The 16,126-nt window shown below is 45.7% G+C and overlaps 2 protein-coding genes across 4 annotated transcripts in view; both read left to right on the top strand.

The window, feature by feature from the left end:
• DNA2 (DNA replication helicase/nuclease 2) overlaps nt 1-16,126 on the top strand; it is a 73,480-nt gene that overhangs the window by 41,666 nt on the left and 15,688 nt on the right. Inside the window, exons 9-13 of the mRNA XM_077258994.1 lie at nt 4,012-4,203; nt 4,789-5,019; nt 6,286-6,402; nt 13,233-13,342; nt 15,202-15,311. Coding sequence (XP_077115109.1) covers nt 4,012-4,203; nt 4,789-5,019; nt 6,286-6,402; nt 13,233-13,342; nt 15,202-15,311 — 760 coding nt within the window. The remainder of the gene's footprint in view (nt 1-4,011; nt 4,204-4,788; nt 5,020-6,285; nt 6,403-13,232; nt 13,343-15,201; nt 15,312-16,126) is intronic.
• Nucleotides 8,507-12,473, top strand: LOC143769930 (uncharacterized). 3 transcript variants are annotated; one of them, XM_077258993.1, is made up of 3 exons: nt 8,507-9,715; nt 9,917-10,000; nt 10,472-12,473. In XM_077258993.1, exons 1-3 carry the CDS (start codon nt 9,572-9,574, stop codon nt 11,108-11,110), a joined length of 867 nt encoding a protein of 288 aa, XP_077115108.1. In that variant the 5' UTR covers nt 8,507-9,571; the 3' UTR covers nt 11,111-12,473. The 3 variants fall into 3 exon arrangements, with proteins under 3 accessions (XP_077115108.1, XP_077115106.1, XP_077115105.1); XM_077258991.1 differs by having other exon boundaries at nt 8,514-10,000; XM_077258990.1 differs by having other exon boundaries at nt 8,520-9,715; nt 9,917-12,473.

Here is a 16,126-nt window from a genome sequence, read left to right as displayed (position 1 = left end):
AGGTCAGATCCCCTGCTTTGATACAGGGCTCCGCGGTGAGCCCGCATCAAAGCCGGGACATGTCAGCTGTTTTGAACAGCTGACATGTGCCCGCAATAGCGGTGGGTGAAATCTCGATTCACCCGCCGCTATTAACTAGTTAAATGCCGCTGTCAAATGCAGACAGGGCATTTAACCGGCGCTTCCGGCCGGGCGGCCGGAAATGAGCGCATCGCCGACCCCCGTCAAATGATCGGAGGTCGGCGATGCTTCAGAATAGTAACCATAGAGGTCCTTGAGACCTCTATGGTTACTGATCCCCGGCAGCTGTGAGCGCCACCCTGTGGTCAGCGCTCACAGCACACCTGCATTTCTGCTACATAGCAGCGAACATCAGAGCGCTGCTATGTAGCAGAGGCGATCGTGTTGTGCCTGCTTCTAGCCTCCCATGGAGGCTATTGAAGCATGGCAAAAGTTTAAAAAAAAAAAAAAAAAAAAAAGTGAAAAAAATAAAAAAAAAATGTAAAAGTTTAAATCACCCCCCCTTTCACCCCAATCAAAATAAATCAATTAAAAAAAATCAAACCTACACATATTTGGTATCGCCGCATTCAGAATCGCCCGATCTATCAATAAAAAAAAGCATTAACCTGATCGCTAAACGGCGTAGCGAAAAAAAAATTAGAAACGCCAGAATTACGTTTTTTTGGTCGCCGCGACATTGCATTAAAATGCAAAAACGGGCGATCAAAAGAACATATCTGCACCGAAATGGTATCATTAAAAACGCCAGCTCAGCACGCAAAAAATAAGCCCTCACCCGACCCCAGATCATGAAAAATGGAGACGCTATGAGTATCGGAAAATGGCGCAAATTTTTTTTTTTTTTTTTTTTTTTTTTAGCAAAGTTTGGAATTTTTTTTTTTTTTTTTAGATAAAAAATAACCTAGTCATGTTAGGTGTCTATGAACTCGTACTGACCTGGAGAATCATAATGGCAGGTCAGTTTTAGCATTTAGTGAACCTAGCAAAAAAGCCAAACAAAAAACAAGTGTGGGATTGCACTTTTTTTTGCAATTTCACCGCACTTGGAATTTTTTTCCCGTTTTCTAGTACACGACATGGTAAAACCTATGATGTGGTTCAAAAGTACAACTCGTCACGCAAAAAATAAGCCCTCACATGGCCAAATTGACGGAAAAATAAAAAAGTTATGGCTCTGGGAAGGAGGGGAGCGAAAAACGAACACGGAAAAATGGAAAATCCCAAGGTCATGAAGGGGTTAATCTGGACAGGGGTTAATTTGACCGGGTTGTATAACCTGATCCAAGAAGCCTTAATTTTTTTAGAACTGCTGCTTCAGCAGCCCTGCCGTTATATTTTGCGACCATGAATTTGAGTTGAAGAGGGATTTTTGAAAAGTGTCTGAATGTCTCCACGATACGTTTATGAGGAGGTTGACCACTTCTGCGTACCATTATCTTCTGGGAGAAGTCTGGAGACATGTGGATGAAGGCAATGCCCTTTGACTTTATATTGAGTAACAGAGGTAGAGGAGGGGACAAAAAGAAAATGAGGAGAAAGGCAATGGGTGGGCTCATGTTTTGGAGGTCAGAATGGGTTAGCCCGACAGGAATTTAAGCCTTGCAGTGAGGACTGGGCAGGCTGGCGTGTGCTGTCATCTGTGGAGTCAGACATGGTAGAGAAGACAAAGTAGAATAAAAATGCAGAGAAACCGGACAGGAGAAAAAAAACAAACATGTATCTGATACCAAGAGGGGGCAGTCCTGCTGGGTGCTACAGCAACAGTCACCAAGGGAAGACAATCAAGCAGTCATAGTCTGAGGAGGGCAGAGGATGGATGGGAATTGGAGGTCTTGTGATGGGGATCGCGATTTCTCCAAAGGACACACTGGAGGCTTTTGGCTAGGAATGCGTGCAGTGGTGTAAAATGGTGGCTTCCAGGGAAGAGGAAGTATAGGGAAGCTGCAGAGCGGGTAGAGAACCTGATTGGCTGAGGAAAGATGGGCGGCTAGGCTGCCAGAGAAGCCGGGAACTAAATTTGAGTCCCAGCTCAGCTCAGAGTCTCCAGAAGGGGTGCGGGAGAGACCAGAAAAGAAGTGAAGCCACAAGAACCCCCTTAGAAGGATAGAAGCAGCTAGGAAAAAAACCCATAGAAAACATGAAAACGTATGAGAACACAAGGACAGTGGTGCCCAACTGCAGCAGGGGATGTGGACCAGGAGCCAGTGCAACACAACAGGGTACGGATCAGGATCTACTCGCCTGTATTGAAGAAGCTTGGTCCTGTAGTCACAATGAGGCCATAGGGGTCACAGATGGGGAAACAAAAGGAATGACCTAATCAAAATGAGCACAAGAAAAAAAAAAAAAATTGCCATAGAGACCAGTCTGGAACTCCAGACTTTCCTTGTCTAGGTTGTAGTTCTTGGTGTCAGCAGCATGCACCCATAGTTTCCTGTCTCTTCTAAAAACCTGTATAAATTTGGTATAACTATACCTATACTAGCCCATAGAAAAAGTGCTAAAAGTAATTGATATAAAGGAAAAAGAGATGGAAGAAAAATGGCTGGTTTTCCAATGGGTTTTTAATGTTTTTAGGAAGGTGTAAAAGTGCTTTAGGCTTTGTTCACAGGTAGCAGTCATGCTGCAGATTTTAACTGCTACAGCCTTGTGTTGCAGCGCCCCAGAGACCTGGTCGTTGCAGTAACATCACTCTGCCGCTAAGGGGGGTGATGGTACGTCTGATGGCACTGGAGGAGTTCACCTGACCAGGTATCACAGACACCAATACACTTCACAGTCTGGCCTCCAGGGGGAGCTAAGGGTGCTATGTATTAGGCCACTCCTCACAATCTGGTAAAACTGGGGGTTAGATAGGAAGTTAGGGAGAAAGCTGACTGGGTTGGAACCAGGCAACACCCTGTGGCAGAGGGTGTTGCAGGGGGGTCCCTGTCAGGGGTGGGATCCTGACAGAGGCCTAGCGACAGAAAAGAACGTTAAGGAACCGCGCCTGCACTACATCGCGGCGTTATCTCAAGAAAGGACAAGAAGCGAGGTTTATTTTGGAGAGTGAGAAACGACATCAAAGCAAAAAGGAGATAACACCAGTAGGAGTCGTGCTGTAAGATCGAGGCAACATCCTATTGAGGCGCGTAGCCGGTGGCCAGAACACCGAGGAAGTATTAGGCTCCAAGCAATACTTCAAACAGAGGCAGAACAGTTGATTTTAGGTTGGCTGTCTCACCAAAATCACCTAAGAAGACATAGGGGGCAACTGTGGGAGAGGGGCGACGCTAGGGTCCCGGAAGAACTCCAGGCCTTCCCATCATACGGGTGCGTCCTTTCCATATCATCTGGGGGACGGAGAAGAACATCAGAACAGACATAAGTTGTGGGAAATAACATCAGAAACAGACACAACAGTTGTGAGGACTATCCCGTGGTGCTCAGCAGGGAAGTACTACAACACACAGGCGCTAGAAGGTAGGCACAGATTTCCACCTGCAAAGGGAACTCTGGAGGTGCCATCGGACCGGCCGGTCTCTTACAGCCCTGTTAACCGTACTCTGGATTGAGGACCTTGAAGCCTTCAGTAAAGAGGTAAAGAGACTGCAACCCTGTGTCCTCGTTATTCACCGCGAACTGCACCACGCACCATCACCTACACCTTTCATTGGACGCCCCTTAGCAGGGTCACGGACCGGGTCTAGCTACTGTGACAACCCCAGAACCGAGACAGAGAGGCCCGGTGCCGAGTGTCCCGCGGCCCTGCATCTGGGGGAGCTCCAGTGTTGCTGCAGACTTTTTACTGTTTCCATTTAAGAAAAAGTGATAGTGCAGGAAAATGGGCACAGGGCAGTTGCAGATAAAAGGTGCAGCATGACCACAGTGTGTGTTCGCAGCCGTATAAGAAAACGTGGACCTGTAATTTTCATGTTATAGTTTTCTTGTAAGTAATACGGCAGGTTTTTGGTTGACATAAGTTTTTATTTTATTTTTCACCTCTAGATCTGTAGAACAGCAAAGTGACAGTTATATCCCCAATGACATGCTTCCAGTTATTGAGCGTGAGACCGCACATCTGATGGTATCCCACCTGCACTACTTCAATCTTTGGTGCCTCATGTGCTCTTTAGAAGCATTAACAAAAGAGTCAAAAACTGGCCGAAAAAATATTTGGATGCTTTCATCAGAAGAACGGTAATGGATATGAAGGAAATTCTTTCAGACCAATGCTTTAGTTTTCTCATGTCTGACAAAGTTGTACAGTAAAGTCTGTCTCCATACACAGATCATCATTTACTGTACATTTACTACAACTAAATAGACCAAAAAATTTTGGAGCCTTTGAATATACATCTGTGCTGTCATCTCTAATCTATGGTTCTGGGATTTAATATCATACCCTCATGTTCTAGCCCAGCCATGGCGTATTACATGTGTCATTGCCATAGAAAAGGTTAAACTTCATTATAGGATATATTTTGAAGGTATCCATGATGGTGAAGGCGTAGAGCAAAGGTGTACTGCCTTAATCCATGATGATGAAGGCATAGAGCAAAAGGTGTACTGCCTTAATCCATGATGAAGTCATAGAGCAAAAGATGTACTGCCTTAATCCATGATGATGAAGGCATAGAGCAAAAGGTGTACTGCCTTTATCCATGATGATAAAGGCATAGAGCAATAGGTGTAGTACTGCTTTTATCCATGATCGCGAAGGTATACGTTTTTAATTGTTTTTTTTCAATGAGTCATTAATTTGTGTTGTCTGCGGTCTTTCAGAGAAGTAGATGGACAGTGTGTTGGAAACCTTATACGTATGGGAGGCGTACAGAGTGTGTGTGATGGACAACACCTTCATTGCTTCCAGCGCCGTAGTGGTGATATTCCAGCTACAAACCTGATGACAGGAGACAGAGTTGTAGTTAGTGGAGAGGAAAAGAAGTTCCTTGCTCTCTCAACTGGTTACATCAAAGAAGTGAACAGAAATAACATATCCTGCATTTTGGACAGGTACGTTAACTTCTTTATGTATGAGATCTCATGGACAAACGTATTAGAACATCTACACATAACACCTACATGTGCTTTGTAGCATCCAATTCTAAATCTATAGGCATTACTGTGGAATTAGTCACAGATTCCCTATACTGGGGAGGCTTTTTATAAGATTTTGGAGTGGGTCTGTGACTATTTTTTGTCCATTCAACCAGAAGAGCATTCAAAAGGTCAGTCACTGATGTTGGTCCAGAGGGTTTGGTTCACAATCTCCTGTCTAGTTCATCCTTAAGGTGATCGATTGCATAGAGTTCATGGCTCTAAGCGAGACAGTCCAGTTCTTCTACAGCAAACTTGCCCAACCATGATGTAGTTATGGACCTTGCTTTGTGAACTGGGCCACAGTAATGCTGGATCAGAAAAGGGTTTTTCCCAAACTGTTCTAAAAAAGCTGGAAGTTGTCCAAAATGTCTTGGTATGCTTAAGCAAGAAGATTTATTTTCACTGGAAACAAGGGGCCTAGTTATTCTCCATCCTTCTCCAAACTTTACAGTTGGCACCATGCAGTCTGGCAGGTGATGTTCTCCTGGCATTCACCAAACTGCAGACTCATCCACCAGATGCCTGATTGAGAAGTCCAGTTCATCACTCCACAGAATGTTTCCAATGCTCCAGAATCCAGTGGCGGCTTTACACTACTCCATCCAACGCTTGGCATTGTGCTTTGTGATGTATGGCAGCTGCTCAGCCATGGAAACCTATGCCATGAAGCTCCTTGGGCACAGTTTTACTGCTGATGTTAACCCCAGAGGCGGTCTGCAGCTCTAAAGTTATGGATTCAGCAGAGTTTTGACGACTTTCATGCACTATCCTTCTTGGCACTCAGTGACCCCGCTCTGTGTTTTTTTTTTTGTTTTTTTTTGTGGTTACACTTTGTGGCCGAGTTCCTGTTGTCCCATCCACTTCTCATTAATACCATTAACTGTTAATGGTGGAATATTCAGAAGTGTAGAAATGTCATGAAAGGACTAGTTACACCGGTGACCTCTTATTACAGGACCACATTAGTAGCATTGAGCTCTTTAGAAGGATCAATTCTTTCACTAATCTAAGTAAAGGCAGATGGCACGGCGAGGGCTGGATGTTATGCCGCTGTGGTAACGGGACTGAATGAAAATCCTGAATTTAATGATTAAGTGTGTCCCAATACTTTTGTACATATAGTATATGTCAAATACTTTATAACCCCAAAACCTAAGTCTCTTCTTGCTTTCATTGCAGAAGTTTAGCAAAGATACCTCAAGGTACCATATTCAGACTGGATCATGAGGAGGGGGGTGGTGGCATGGAATCCCACCTGGGAAACCTGTCCAAGCTGATGGAAAATTCTCCAGCCAGGTTTGTTGCTGCGTCTTAGACATTTGTCTCGTTTCCCACAAAACGACATAACTATGTCCAGCTTTCAAGTAGTTTACTGCAGTCGGGTGTATAGTTACTTCCCAGAAAAACCCGTCCGCACCAATGAAGATTTTTTTTTTTTTTTTTTTAAGAAGTTGCCCACTACTTGGATAACTCCTTCTTGTACCCCTTGCTTGGTGCCCATAAAATAGTAAAGCTTAAACTCCCCTCCCGTGTCGGCGCTGTTCCCACGGTGTCGTCGCTAGATCTCCTGGGGCAACTGTGCTGCTGTTGGGACGCCTGCGCCCAATCAGCGCAGCGTCACTCTCCCCGTCTCCTGTTGAAATGAAGAGGAAGTCAGAGATCAGCTGCAGCCTGGTCTTCCTCTTCATGTTCGATTAGTCATAAGGCGGCGACAGTGACGTCGATGCTGATTGGATGCTGGGATCACGTTTCACAACAACCGCACGAGAGCCCCGGTACCACGAGTGCCGACACCGCGGGAACGGCACGGGAGGTGAGTATGAGCTTTATTATTTTATAGGGGCCAAACATTTTGATCACCAAGGGGTTGTCCTAGTAGTGGAAAACCCCTTTAAGTTATTTTGCTAAAGTAGTAGAAAAATAAACACATAAATTGGGCATCATTGCAAACATATATCTACATGCAGAATAAAGTGAACATGTAAATTATACTACACCGTGAACTCTGTATTACACTCACCACTCTCCGTCTTCTGTTCTTGGTGCTGCTCTGCTAGTCTTCTGCAGTTTGTGACCTGCTGGATCGCTCCAGTGTTTGTCTGAGGGCCAAAACGAGGATCTCATAGACATACATTGGGAGCTTGTCCGTTATCTCTGATTTTACCCTTCGCCACGACAGCACCCCACATGAGAGAGAGGGATCCGCCCATAGGAACAGGAAACCTACAGAATAAAAGGAGGCGGTCCCCTCTCCTCCTCAGTTTAGGTTTCCTGTTTCTATGGGGAACCCGAAGTACCTACAGTCAAGGATTCCTGGGGCCATGCACCCGCCTGCGTCGGTCTCCGTGGGAACGGCAGGGGCTGCGGCACCAGAGGCAGCGTCGGGGGAGTCACTGTTTGCAGCCTCCCCCCTCGTCTGATTGTCGCCATGGTCCGGGTTCGGTGCCGCTGGTCCGCCCGGCTCCATGAGGACGCGCGCGCTCAGCGGCCGGCTTCTTATCCAGCAGCCGCCGCATGGTAAGGAGGAGCGGCGCGTCTAACCCGGAAGTCGCTGGAGCACTTCCGGGTTGGGTCCAGGGAGGCAGGAGATTCGGCGCCAGATTTAAAAGTGCGGCACTAGTGTCGGCCGGTGTGTGTAAGTATGGCTTCACCGGCCGATGTAGCGCACTTGCCTGCAACAGAGCGGTCTCCCAGTAAGGAGACAAGCGCCAGGAGCAGCACTAAAAGTGGAGATCGATCCCAGGTTAAGCGATCTGCCACCAAACAGAAGGATGTTTCTTCAGAGAATCCGCCTCCAGAACCGGTACCTGTCAGCTTCACTGGGTGAGTTTTTAAAAGAGTCTCTTCCCATATGCTGATATATGTTCCTCCTGTATCCCCTTCCTCTAGACTAAGAAAAGGACACATAAATCCAAACATAAAGAATGTGCCTTATGCTTACAACCCCTCCCGGACTCATACACAAAGAGATTATGTGCAGAGTGCATCATATTGACCTTACGGGAAGAAAACGTAATGACTCCGTCTGACGTTAGAGCCATAATACGTGAAGAGATGCAGGGTTTGGCGCATACGAGTAGCACCAGTACCCGTCAGCCTAGCAGGTCCCGATCTCCAGTAAGCTCGGAGTCAGAGGTAGTACAAAAATCCTCTGATGAAGAGGAGTCCCAGCCAAGTTCATCGGAATATGAAGGAGGCCTTTGTCTACCAAATAGTAGTGTAGACAGTTTAATTAAAGCCGTCAGGAGCACGATGGGGTGCTCAGATGAGAAGGGAAAGAAGTCAGCGCAGGACATCATGTTTGCGGGGTTAGGACAAAGAAAACGAAGATCCTTCCCCGCCATACCCACAATTAAGGAGCTGGTTAAAAAAGAGTGGGAGAAACAACACACAAGAGGATTCTTACCATCCTCTGCTAAAAGACGCTACCCCTTCAGTGATGAAGAACTTAGTTCCTGGCAAAAGATACCAAAGGTTGATGCGGCAGTGGCTTCAACTTCTAAACAGTCGGTCTTGCCTGTGGAGGACTCAGGGACTTTAACTGATCCGTTAGACCGAAAGGCAGAAGCCTTACTTAAGAGGTCATGGGAGGCTAATACGGGGGCATTCAGACCAGCCATCTCTAGCACCTGCACTGCAAGGTCACTGCTAGTATGGACAGAGCAGCTGGAGGAACAAATTAGAGGTGGAGCTTCGAGAAATAAAATTCTGTCGAAAATCCCTCTAATGAAAGATGCAGTAGCATTTCTAGCAGATGCGTCGGTGGATTCGCTACGCCTAACAGCCAGGTCAGCCGGCCTAGTAAACACAGCCCGGCGAGCACTCTGGTTGAAAAATTGGAAAGGGGACGCACAGGCCAAAGCAAAACTTTGTGCGATTCCCTGCCAGGGTGAGTTCCTATTTGGGAAAACTCTGGACGAGCTCTTAAATAAGGCAGGAGAGCGGAAGAAAGGCTTCCCTAACCAGTACCTTCCCTCTTACAGGAGAGCTTTCAGGAGACGCCCCTTTACCAGAAACAAACCTACTGAACAAAGGGAGCGCTGGGAGACAAAGGATCCAAAACAAAGAGGTGCTCTGTTTTCGGGATCCTATAACCAAAAACGTAACAAGTACCGTTAATTATGAAGTGGGCGGTAGATTGAAATATTTCTTTTCTAAATGGAAGCTGATAACATCTAGTCTTTGGATTCTGGACATTGTTGAAAACAGATTAAAATTAGAATTTGATAGAATCCCTTGGGATTCTTTTATTGTAACATCTCCAAGAGGTCAGCAACAACAAGAAGCTCTAGAATCAGAGATCCTGTCGCTTCTATCTAAAAAAGTATTGATAAAGGTTCCACGAGATCAAGAAGGGAGGGGGTTCTATTCCCCTTTATTTTTGATCAATAAGCCAGATGGTTCATTTCGAACCATCATAAACCTCAAAAAACTAAATTCCTTTTTGCGTAACCACACTTTCAAAATGGAATCCATTAGTTCTACCATCAAGCTTTTGTTCCCTAGGTGTGTCATGGCCGGGATAGACCTAAAAGATGCTTACTATCACCTTCCCATACATGCCGAACACCAGCAGTATCTAAGAGTAGCGGTCATCCTGGAGGGACAGGTTCGTCACTTTCAATATGTAGCAATGCCATTTGGGCTTTCTATGGCCCCCCGCATCTTTACAAAAGTGATGTTAGAAGTGATGGCTCATCTACGCCAACGGGACACTTTAATAATACCATACCTGGATGACTTTTTAGTGATAGGCAATTCTGTGGCTCAATGTAAATTGCGGTTGTCTAACACAATCTCATCCCTGCAGGACTTGGGTTGGATTATCAACTTCGAAAAGTCCAGATTGAAGCCAGACACTACTCAAATGTTTCTAGGGATCCAGCTGGACTCCGTAAGTCAAAAGAGCTTCCTCCCACATTCAAAGAGAATGACTATACAGTCAAAAGTGTCAGAAGCAATAAGAAACCCCTACATGACACTGAGAAAGGCTATGTCCTTATTAGGGTCATTGTCCTCATGTATCCCGGCTGTACCATGGGCTCAATTCCATACCCGCCAATTACAGTACGAAGTACTGTCAGCCCAGGGACGGAAAGGACACCTAGAGAGTAAACTAACTCTCTCTAGAGATGTCGTAGAATCTCTATCCTGGTGGCTAGATATGGGACACCTTTCAGGAGGCGTACCTTGGATAGTAGATCCATCCAAAATAATTACTACCGACGCCAGCCCTACGGGATGGGGTGCACATATGGAAAATGATGTAGTCCAGGATACCTGGAATCAGGCAGAATCATCATGTTCTTCAAATTGGAAAGAATTAACAGCAGTAGGGAAAGCCTTAAATTATTTTCTTCCACAGATTCAAGGAGCAGATGTAAGAGTTTTCTCAGACAACTCCACCACAGTGGCCTATGTAAACCGTCAGGGCGGTACACGGTCAGGAAGTCTGATGACCATCGCAGGGGAGATCTTCCAGTTCGCAGAGATTCATCTGGCATCTCTAACAGCCCTACACATCAGAGGAGTAGAGAATACCAAAGCGGACTACCTCAGTCGAAACAGGCTGCGCCAGGGAGAATGGTCCTTAAACAGAACCGTGTTCCGACTAATAACAGAAGCATGGGGAGTGCCTCAGATAGATCTATTTGCCACAAGAGGCAACAGACAGGTAGAAAGATTCGCTTCCCTGAACTCCTTGGATCATCCAGACATACTGGACTCCCTACACCATCCTTGGAACTTCAAACTGGCTTACGCCTTTCCTCCAATGTCTCTAGTTCCGCTAGTGATCAGGAAGATCAGGAGGGAACGGGCAAGGGTGATCCTCATCGCACCCTTCTGGCCAAAGAGGCCGTGGTTCTCCTGCCTCCAGAGCATGTGTCTATGCGAGCCATGGATTCTTCCATTGGACAGGGAACTACTGTTCCAGGGGCCGTTTTTCCACCCGCAAGTGAAAGGGCTTCACTTGACGGCGTGGAACTTGAGCGGCAGTTACTAAGCTCAAGGGGTTTTTCAGAACAACTAGTGAAAACCCTGCTACTAAGTAGGAAAAGATCTACCACCCTGATATATAGCAGGGTATGGAAAAAATTCTTAAACTTTCATACAATACCGTTCACTAAACACGTTCCGATAACACCTATTCTAGAGTTCCTACAAAAAGGTAGAGAATTAGGACTATCAGTAAACACCTTAAGAGTCCAGATATCAGCGTTAGGAGCCCTATATGGATATAATATAGCCGCTGATAGATGGGTCTCCAGATTTATTAAATCTTGTGAACGAAGTAACCCGGTACATATTCCCCGTCTACCTCCGTGGGATTTAAATCTAGTGCTAGAGGCCTTAACCAGCTCCCCATTTGAGCCTCTAGATTCTATACCTCTAAATGTCCTCACATATAAAGTAGCCCTCTTGGTAGCCCTGACCTCAGCCAGACGTGTTAGCGACATCCAGGCCCTATCAGTAGACCCACCCTTCTTACTGATATTCCATGATCGGATAGTCCTAAAACCAGACCCCTCATACCTCCCTAAGGTAGCATCCACCTACCACAGGTCACAGGAAATATTTCTCCCTTCCTTCTTTGATTCTCCTGTAACCCCTGAACAACATAAGTTCCACACCTTAGATGTCAGAAGAGCCATCCTGACTTATATAGAAAGGTGTCAGACATGGAGGGAGAGTAGGGCTCTGTTTATCTCCTTTCAGGGCCACAAGAAAGGACATGGGGTCACGAGAGCTACCATATCTCGATGGATCAGAGATGCTATCTGCTTGGCCTATACATCAAAAGGCGAGATTCCTCCAGTGGGTATTAAAGCACACTCGACACGAGCCATGGCTTCCTCCTGGGCGGAACAAGCGGATGTCCCGATCCATTTGATATGTAAGGCCGCAACTTGGTCTACACCTTCTACCTTTTACAACCATTATAGACTTGATCTATCTTCATCTTCTGATTTGGCCTTTGGTAGAGCTGTTCTTAGTACAGTAATCCCACCCGAATAATGACTCTCTGAAAGTCTCTCATGTGGGGTGCTGTCGTGGCGAAGGGTAAAAAGCCGGATTACTCACCGGTAATGCTCTTTTAATGAGTCCACGACAGCACCCATTTACAACCCTCCCTGATTATGCACAGCTCTTTCTTTAGATTCACAAATAATGGTTGTATAGAGTTTTTAAGATATTTTGCTGAATAAGAATTAATACTAAAGCTTTTTGCGGTTCCCTTTTTATACTCTGTAAACTAAACTGAGGAGGAGAGGGGACCGCCTCCTTTTATTCTGTAGGTTTCCTGTTCCTATGGGTGGATCCCTCTCTCTCATGTGGGGTGCTGTCGTGGACTCATTAAAAGAGCATTACCGGTGAGTAATCCGGCTTTTCCAGTCAGTGAGAAGCTGCAGCCACAAGATGGCGCCACAGGACCAGAACGGCGCCAGGGACAGACGACGGCTTGTAAGTGTAATACTAGGGTCAGGGACGTTAGATTAGTAGCACCACTCCAGCGCTGAAATTAAAAACCTGCTGGATTTGGTGCTTTAAGAAGCCAAAATAAACAACAAAAAAACAGGCTTTCTCCCCATAAAGAGTTAATAATAGTTTGTTAATATGTTATATGAAAATGGAGCCATTTCCAAATTCAACTCATTCAGGAAAAAAGGAATCCCTCATTTTTGTCAGCAAAAAAACAAGTTGTGGCTCCTGGAGTGTGGCAATAAAAAAGGGGGGAAAAAAGTGTAATGAAGACCAAAAGTGACTGGTGGATAAGGGGTTAATGTCACCACTGATAACAATGCCTGACTCTGGTACTAGAAATGGAGGATAGCAGTTACATAGATCAGCAGTAATAACACTTGTATTTGTTATAAGATACTCTGACAAGCATAGTAAATGCAAAAGTGAAATTCTGTCAAATATTCTACCAATAATTACACCATCATGCCTGAAAAACTTCTGTCACGCAGACAGCAATGACGACACCGAGTGGGTCGATTTGTCTTTTGTGGCTTGTTATTATTGGACTGGATCTTCAGTTCTTGGTGTAATATTACACTTATTATTCTGTGTAATACACTCTATTTAGCTCCCACCTTTACATTGTCCGCTCTTCTCCTCAGTGCAAAGCTTCGAGATTTAATTGTCGATTTTAAAAAACCGAGCTTCATCCAATATTTAAGCAGCGTTCTACCCCATGAAGCAAAGGACACCGTGGCAAATATCCTGAAGGGTAAGAGTATTGCCTAAAGTTAGAAATTAAATGAAAACGACCCCTGGTATTTTTTTTTTTTTTTTAAATTACTGATTCATTTCTCTTTTCCATCTTGTGGATAAGTGGCCATAGACTGGTAAGGTCCTGCACAGACATGCTGATATTGTAGTTCCTTAAAGGGGTTGTCCACTAATAGGATAGCCCCTTCTCAATAAGCATGTTTGCCCCCCAAAAAAATTATCAGCACTTATACTCCCCTATGGTGCCGGCACTGGTTCTCCCTGGGATTGCGTCACATTGTTACGCAATCCCTGCCGCCAATCATCACTGGCTTCTTTCTATATATATATATATATATATATATATATATATATATATATATATATATAGCATCGTGATTGCTCGCTCATCCCGCCCCCTGCACAGTAGCTCCACCCCCACCACACAATACCGCCCCCCACCACATCACCACACACAATCCCGCTCCCCCACCAAATCACCACACACAATCCCGCCCCCACCACATTACCACACACAATCCCGCCCCCCATCACATCACCACACACAATTCCGCCCCCCAGCACATCACACACAATCCCGCCCCCCACCACATCACCACATAATCCCACCCCCCACCACATCACCACACATAATCTCGCCCCCCACCATATCACCACACATAATCCCGCCCCCCCACCACATTACCACACATTCCCGCCCCCCACCACATTACCACATAATCCCGCCCCCCCACCACATTACCACACATAATCCCGCCCCCCCACCACATTACCACACACAATCCCGCCCCCCACCACATTACCACACACAATCCCGCCCCCACCACATTACCACACATAATCCCGCCCCCCACCATATTACCACACATAATCCCACCCCCCACCACATTACCACACATAATCCCGCCCCCCCCCACCACATTACCATACGAGGCTGCGTCCCCACACATTACCCCATGAGGCTCCGTCTCCCCATATTACCACATGAGGCTCCGTCCCCACACATTACCACACGATGCTCCGTCCCCACACATTACCACACGATGCTCCGTCCCCACACATTACCACACGAGGCTCCGTCCCCACACATTACCACACGAGGCTCTGTCCCCACACATTACCACACGAGGCTCCGTCCCCACACATTACCACACGATGCTCCGTCCCCACACATTACCACACGAGGCTCCGTCCTCACACATCTTACGGAATCCAGTTTGTTTTTGATTTTACACTGAATAAAATGTATTATTAGTATTATTCAGATTTTTAATGATTATTATTGTTATTAACATCATTTTAAGTTAATTTACCACCTGCGTAAGCGCTATTGAATGTTGTCATTATTTACTTTAGTTTAATCACCAGCAGCGTTAATTAGATAGCAATGAGCGTTCCGAGCGTTAGCTGGCTGGAAACAAGCTAGTTCAGACATATCGGATCTCAAGAGGAAGTGAGCGGCCCGCCCCAGCTCTGGCTTCCTCTTGATGTCTGATTCGTCTAAAGGTGGGAAGAGTGACGCCAGCGCTGATTGGCCGCAGGGATTGCGTGACATCGGGAGAGTGAGCGCCAACGGCATCGGAGGTCTGTAAGAGTATTGTTTTACTGGGGGCAAGCATGCTGATTGAGAAGGGGCTTTCCGAGTAGTGGACAACGCCTGTAATTACTTCTGAAATAGTAATAGTTGCTCACATACAAGGCAGTGAGCTGCATGTTTATCATAGAAGATTGTGACTTATGTATGTGTAATAGTAAATTATTACCTTAGGTGACGGTGAGACTGTGTTTTGTTTTGTTTTTTTACATTAATGTTAAAGCCCAATCTTTAGATTTTTTATTTTTTTTTTATTCTTCTAGGCCTCAATAAACCTCAGAAGCAAGCCATGAAACGTGTTCTCTTGTCTGAGGATTATACACTAATTGTGGGCATGCCTGGAACAGGGAAGACCACGACCATCTGTACTTTAGTAAGATTCTTAGTCATTGTGTTGGGATTTACCATTGATTTTCTGTCTTATGGTATCTTTAGCTACAGAGATGATGTGTATGGGTATATATTTATATTTTATTACATTTCTTTTAAGTTTAGGTTAAGGCTGCAGCCATCATTCCTTACTCTAACCAGCTTCTGATTACTCAGATCACCATATGCTGGGGGCCGATTTACCACTCACTGTATAGATTGAATAGTTAGAGATACTGAACTTTTTTTATTATCCCTGTAAAGTTATGCATCTTTGTATTTAACTTCTATACTTATTTTGTTTGCTTCTGTCTATCTTTAAAGGGAACCTGTCACCCCTAAAATCGAGGGTGAGCTAAGACCACTGGCATCAGGGGCTTATCTACAGCATTCTGTAATGCTGTAGATAAGCCCCCGATGTATCCTAAAAGATGAGAAAAAGAGGTTATATTATACTCACCCAGGGGCGGTCCCGCTGCGGTGGGCGTCACGGTCCAGTCCATCAGATGACGTCCTCTTCTTGTCTTCACGCTCCAGCGCAGGCGCTGGGCCTCTCTGACTTTTCCCGGCGCCTGCGCACTGCAGTACTTTGCTCTACCCTCAACAGGGCAGTCAAAGTACGTCTGCGCCGGAGCCTCAGCGTGAAGACCAGAAGAGGACGTCATCGTAAGAAGATGGGAGGCCCCGGATCGCTCCTGGGTGAGTATAATGTAACCTTTTTTTCTCATCTTTTAGGATACATCGGGGGCTTATCTACAGCATTACAGAATGCTGTAGATAAGCCCCTGATGCCAGTGGGCTTAGCTCACCGTTGATTTT

This window comes from Ranitomeya variabilis, chromosome 4, assembly GCF_051348905.1.
Source record: "Ranitomeya variabilis isolate aRanVar5 chromosome 4, aRanVar5.hap1, whole genome shotgun sequence".
Taxonomy (NCBI): domain Eukaryota; kingdom Metazoa; phylum Chordata; class Amphibia; order Anura; family Dendrobatidae; genus Ranitomeya; species Ranitomeya variabilis.
This window is presented reverse-complemented; position numbering and strand designations above follow the sequence as displayed.